This window comes from Phoenix dactylifera, chromosome 13 (assembly GCF_051530095.1).
Source record: "Phoenix dactylifera cultivar Ajwa chromosome 13, Ajwa_hap1_PhDact_Kaust_v1.1, whole genome shotgun sequence".
Lineage (NCBI taxonomy): Eukaryota > Viridiplantae > Streptophyta > Magnoliopsida > Arecales > Arecaceae > Phoenix > Phoenix dactylifera.
In genome coordinates, this window is record NC_143202.1 from 549,298 (window position 1) to 555,614 (window position 6,317).

Consider the following 6,317-nt stretch of genomic DNA (forward strand, 5'->3'; position numbering starts at 1 on the left):
TTTACCAAGATGGCAAAGGAAGGACCTTTGATACATCCCATAACCCATATGATCCATGCCTCGGGAAATCCAAACCCCTGCAGGGACTGCTGCATAAAATCCCATCTCATCCTATCATATGCCCTCTCCATGTCAAGCTTGATCCCCATCAAACTCCTCCTACTCGACGCCTTACCAAGATCGAACATGAACTCCTGGGCAATAAGAACATTATCTGTGATACTCCGCCCTCCCACAAAAGCTCCCTACTCCGGGCTGATCAATCTCGACAGTATATCCCTCAATCTGACAGCTAGTAACTTCGTCGTCGCCTTGTACAAGGTAGTGCAAAGGCTGATCGGGCGGAAGTGACTAGGCTCCGAAGCATCCTGTCTCTTCGGTATCAGAGTGACTAGGGTCCTCTGCCAATCTGTAGACATCACGGCTGTGCTGAAAAACTGCTGTATGGCCGCCGTCACACCCTGACCAACAATCATCCAATACTTCCAGAAAAATAGCGGTGGAAAACCGTCCGGATCCGGCGCCTTGTCCCCCTCAAGGGACCACATCACCTCCTTAATCTCCCTCTCCGATACCGGCCTAATCAGTGCGACCGTATCCTCCTCTGCCACCCGTGCCACTGGCGGTATGATACCCTGTGAGATCCCAGTACCCATCTGCTCAGACCATCTGGCCCTGAAAAAACCCTCCAGCACCCTCCGAATCGTATCTGGATCCTCCACTAACTGCCCATCCTCGTCCCTGATCGCCCTGATCCTGTTACGATGCCTCCTGATCACTGCCGCCTGGTGGAAAAAACTAGTGTTCCAATCCCCCTTCTGGATCTACTGTACCCTTGATTTCTGTCTCCAAAAGATCTCCTGTTGTCTCAAGAGGGAATCATGCAAGGTTAGGAGAGATCTAAGCTCCCCCATCTCCTCCTCTACCAAACTCCCCCCATGGCCTCCTGAGCCTGTAACCTGGCAATGGCCTTCTCAGACTCCTCAATCATCCTGAAGATATTCCCCACCTCCTCACGGTTCCACCTTCTCAACCTTCTTTTTGTCAGCTCCAACCGACGAGACACACGATACATATCATCCCCTCTCACCGGTACACCCCATGCTTCCCTCACAATCTCCCAAGACCGTGGGTAGCATGTCCAGAACTTCTCAAATCTAAAGGGGGAATGAAAAGAAACTACTGCATCAGTACTAACCAGTAAGGGACAGTGGTCGGACGCAATCCTCGGCAAGTGACGGACATGATAGTCAGAAAAACACTGTGCCCACCCAGCTGTAGCATAGACTCTGTCCAATCTCTCCCACACCCGTGCCTGCCCCTACTGATTATTGCACTATGTGAATTTTGGTCCCGAAAAGCCCAAGTCTATCAGACCATTTGACATTATGAATTCTTGGAACTCCCGGATTTCCCTCTTATAAGTAAAGGCCCTCCCCCCCATCTTCTCCTGGGGATCCATAATACAGTTGAAGTCACCTGCCATCATCATGGGATAACCCTGAGTGATAAGCTGAGACGCCTCCGCCCACAACCGCCTCCGCACTCTATAATCTGTACTGGCATACACAGCTGCTAGAACCCACGGGCTTCGTTTATCCTCCGATATCACTAATATGACCTCCTGTTTACAGACATTGAAGACATCAATTTGGTAGTCACCCTGTGCCCAAGTCACAATAATACCTCCCGACAGTCCTTGAGATTCCACTGCATAAAATCCCCAAGACCTCGGAACTGCCGCTCGAGCCTTCTGCAAGCTTCGCCCGGAGAGCCGGGTCTCAAACAAAACATAAATTTCAGGTTTGTGCTGTTGCACCAACCTACGAAAAGCCGGAGCAAAAGAGGGCTTACCTGCACCCCGACAATTCCAAAGAAGGGCTCTCATGGTGCACATGGTGCGTCGGCACAACCCACCTCCCCTGGGCCGCTACCACATCTTGGTTCCACCTCCAATTCCTCACCACACACCATTACTCCTTCCTTCTCCAAGGCATTTTGCATCACCCCCTTAGCAGTGGCCAGCAGCTGCTGCACGGCTTGATGATGTGATCCACTGTGCACCTGTGCCATTTGGCACACCGTTTCCATTGAATTCACAGCCAAATTAAGCTTTGAGCCATCCCCATTACCATCACCGCAGCGAAACTTCTCCTTCCTACTTGGGCCGCAGACCCTGCTTCCCACCAGAGCATCGGAGGAGAGGGAGCTCCCAGCACCGTTCTTGTCACCACGTTGGCGTGCCAAGCGGCACGCCTTGTCTTTCTCCCTTTCCACTGAAACCCCCTTGGCCATGGATCCTACCTCACCGGAATGAGTGAGCTCCACCTGATCGCCGACTTCCCCAGCTCCCATCCGCACTGACGGTCCAGCTTCAGCTCCCGCCGCACCGTCACTGCCGCCAGCAGCTCTGTCGCTACCGACGCCGCTCGTGCCAGCCCCCGCCGGGAAGGGGTGATCTCCCCTGGCCGCCGGCCACCTCCTTCCTCCGCATACCTCATCGTGGTCGTGTTCGCCGCCGCAAGGGGTGGCAGCGAACTCTTGCTGCGCCGGCGACCGCCTCCGACTGAACGGAACCCATCTCCCCGGGGGGGGGGGGGGAAATCCCGTCTAGGTGTCACAGTCGAGCCGGCCACAGATGGCGACCCGGCTCCCCAATTCGGCCCAATCGCTGGCAAAGCCCGCTGGGCCTTAGACGGACTCCGGGCCCTTTTAAGTGGACTTGGGCCTGGCCCAGCCCTACCCAGATCCACCTGGCCCAGTGAAGGCGACCGAGTCCCCCCACCGGGTCCCCTCACCGATTCACTGCTGGGCTCGGGCTGCTCACCTGGTTGACTCAGGCCTCCATCCATCTCCTCAGTTGAAACCCCCGGAGCCTGCTTCTCTGGTGACCTCCGCCTGGCCACCTTGGTTGGCTTTTGCCAACCTTCCAAGTCCTGCGGTGAAACGGGCAGCCGCGAACCCCCATCTCCCACGCTCGGCCCTGCCGCAAACGTCGCCGGAACCGAGCCCGCACTGGTGCTCACCCCTGTCTGCTTCATCTTCCTTTTTCCCCCTTTCGGAGCTCCGGTGCCCTCAGTCCAACTCATGGAGAGCCAAGGGCCGTAGATCAAAGGATCCTTCACTTCCCTTGACTCCTTCCCAGTGTCTAGACACCGGACACTACTGCCAGCTTCCGCCTCCATTCCCACCGTCGTCGGGGAAGAAAACCCACAAGCCTCCTCCCCATGACCGATTCGGCCGCATCTGTAGCAGTAGTCAGATAAGTTTTCGTATACAAACTCCTGCCAGATTTTTCTCTCCAGTCCCTCCTTAGCCCCCTTCATGAAGATCCCCGGTTTTAAATGAGCTCTTATATCGAGCTCCACTTTCACCCGTGCAAACCCCCTCTTCCTCCCTTGATCAGTGGCTGCGTCCAATGCCAAAGGTCTCCCGGCCGTCGCTGCAATCTGGAGCAGTGTCTCCTTAGCCCAGAAATCCAGCGGCAACCTTGGGAGGCGGAGCCAAGCTACCACCCGTCCCGCACCACCGGAGCCGGTGATGAAATTTGGCTTCCAATGTTCCATTGTGAAGAGTTGGCCGGCCACTAAACATGGCCCTCTCACCAGCATTGCCTCTCGATCCTTCTCGCAGGCGAAGCGGACCACCAGAACATCATCAGCCATGGTAACGACCTCGACATTATAGTCCAGATTCCCCATCCTTCTCAGCTCCCGCCCAACCCACTCCGCCGGAACCTTCCGCCCCACACTCTGCATAAACACAGAGGTGCTCCGCCACTCCTTCTTGGTCATCTCCAACCTCTCCTCAGGGACCTTCAGGACTTCTGTGAAGCGACTTTTAAGGGCTCCCAACTCCCGGTCCGAGATCTGGTGGCGTATCCATCGACCCTGATTCGCCGAACCCTTAGCCACCGCCGCCCATGACACACCCTTCGAATCGGCTCGGAGGGACTGGCGCCCCAACCGCCTGCACTACAACAAATATGAGTTTTGCCGACTCTTTTTTCCCGACGCTAGGGGAAAGCGTCGGGAAAGTTTGGCTCAGCGCCAACCTTTGCTGACGCTTTCTCCTAGCGTCGGTAAAGGTTTAGATACAACGACGCTTAAAAGCGTCGGTAAAAGATTTAGAGACGATGACGCATAAAAGCGTCGTTAGAAAACATCAAACCCTCCAACCGTTCGCCCAGCCCCCTCTCCTCCATTTTCTATCGGTCGATGCCCACCTGTGCGCGCGCCGACTTCCCACCTCCATCGAGAGCCGGTGCTTCCCCGCTGCCGTCTTCCTCCTTCCGTTCGCCCAGCCCCCTCTCCTCCATTTTCTATCGGTCGATGCCCTACTTGTGCGCGCGCCGACTTCCCACCTCCATCGCGAGCCGGTGCTTCCCCGCTGCCGTCTTCCTCCTTCTCCTCTGAGGTAAGCCTCCTCCTCCTCCTCCTCCTGCTGCTGCTCGTCCTCCTCCTCCTCCTCCTCCTCCTGCTGCTGCTCGTCCTCCTCCTCCTCCTCCTCCTGCTGCCCATCCTCTCTCGGTCGATGCCCTAGCTGCGCGCCGACATCAATCCTCCATCCCGAGCCCTAGCTACTCGGCCACCGTCGACCTCGCCGTCGTCTGAGGTAAGTGATCCTAGTATCCTCAACCGTGTATTTATTTTAAGCCTTGCGATTTTCCTCTCTGGTATGTAATATATTAAAGTCTGAGGATTTGAAGCATGGGTTTAAACTGTGGTCACGTTCATTTAGTCTTCTTCCTATTGTTTAGGATCAGATCTTTATTCGCCATGGGCATAAACTGCGGGACAATTTACAAAATATGATTAGGTCTCCTTCCATGCTCTCTCTGTCAATTTAGGTTTTGTGGTAGATAGTTTCAGCCAAGAGCTACCTACCTTAGAAATTTGTTATGAATTAAAGGTTCAGCGGCAAGCCAGTAGCTAGGCTAAGTAAATTGTTTGAAGCTTGTATAGAATTTCAAGATTTTTCTAGCAGTGTACCATTTGAACTTGTTGTAACGAGGAAAAGCTTGGTTAAAATGAATAATTTGTTGTATGTTCCAACTGCTAGTGATTTGTTGCCAAGAAAGGACGGTAGCAATGAAGGATAGGATCCTGATATGGAATGTGAAGTTGATGTAGATGCCACCTTACATTGCATTTGGGAGCAACCGTAAGATGAATCATCATTGACACTCTTTTCAATTGCTGTTTCTGATAGGCCAAGAGATTGGGAGCTTTGAACAAGTTCAAGGCTGGAGAATGTAACATTCTTATATGCACGGATGTAACATTCTTCAGTAGTTATGAAGTATAGATTTAGTCGGATTATGTTTGTGTAGACTGGGTTGACACATTTTCAGCTTGGGTGATGCACAGTTGTAATTTCTACAGTCTTCTGTAATTGCTAATTTTAGTTACATTTGAGTGAATATTGTGATAACGATGACAGTTTCTTTTGACTTTGTCATTTCTACTTTTAACTAATTAATCATAGACCATATTGTTGTCAAGCAATGTGTTACATGTCTGTATTTTTATGCTTAAAAAATCAGCTTTCTTTGTTGTAGTTCATAGTGCATTAAATGTTAGTTTATACTGATTAAAAATCTAGTGATTACTTGTATCATATTTTCCTGATCCTGATATCATTTTTTATGCTTCTTGGACTCTCGAATGAAAAAATTTCCCAAATAAAACAGAAGGCCTACTTTTGTGCACCTCTCATCTCTGTCAATTGTTCTAAAGATGATTTCTGAACGTTGGCTTTTCTTTTTCTTGTAATCACTTACTCATTGCCTCTTGTGTCCTGTTGCAAAACAGGATTATATCCATCGTGTGGGCAGAACTGCACCTGCTGGACGATCTGGGTTGGCAATATCTTTAGTGAATCAATATCTTTAGCTAATTGGTAGGCATCTGTTCCTTGAATCAGTTGAGAGTTAACATTGGTTTCAAGCGCCAATTATGCAATTATCTTGTTTAAATGATGATTCATCTATTGCTGCTTTGGAAGGTGGTTTATGGCTTCATTTGAATCCGATGCTGAACAGTCTTCCTGTTCTTTCCTACTCCCTATGCTGAACACTCACACACACTAAAAAGGTTAGGTGATGATGGCCAGATTAAAATGGATGGTCTAAATTATAAATCACATAAATTAGCACCTAAACTACCCATCCTTCAGATGATAACTGAAGTGGCAGTTAGGTATTGCACCACTCAATTCCAGTGGCCATTTCTACTACGATACTTGATCGTTACAGAGTCATTTCAAATCAAACTATTGGGATAGACCAGGAACTGATCGGAGGCAGTGATAATGCC

At 51.0% G+C, this 6,317-nt stretch overlaps 1 protein-coding gene across 1 annotated transcript; it reads right to left on the bottom strand.

The window, feature by feature from the left end:
* Positions 1-245: 245 nt before the first annotated feature.
* On the bottom strand, positions 246-2,295 carry LOC149751415 (uncharacterized). Its single transcript, XM_089927020.1, has 4 exons — positions 1,965-2,295; positions 1,386-1,854; positions 932-1,157; positions 246-785 (listed from the first exon to the last, which is right to left on the bottom strand). The coding sequence occupies exons 1-4, from the start codon at positions 2,293-2,295 to the stop codon at positions 246-248; spliced, it is 1,566 nt and encodes a 521-aa protein (XP_089783146.1).
* Between the last annotated feature and the right edge of the window lie 4,022 nt (positions 2,296-6,317).

Bases quoted from the DNA above. Each gene is read 5' to 3' on its own strand.
- LOC149751415 (XM_089927020.1), bottom strand. From the start codon at position 2,295: ATGGCCAAGGGGGTTTCAGTGGAAAGGGAGAAAGACAAGGCGTGCCGC. The intron at 1,158-1,385 runs GTCAAATGGTCT...TTCCCCCTTTAG, and splicing joins GAGTTCCAAGAATTCATAAT to ATTTGAGAAGTTCTGGACAT. The intron at 786-931 runs GTTTGGTAGAGG...TTTTTCCACCAG, and splicing joins CTCAGGAGGCCATGGGGGGA to GCGGCAGTGATCAGGAGGCA.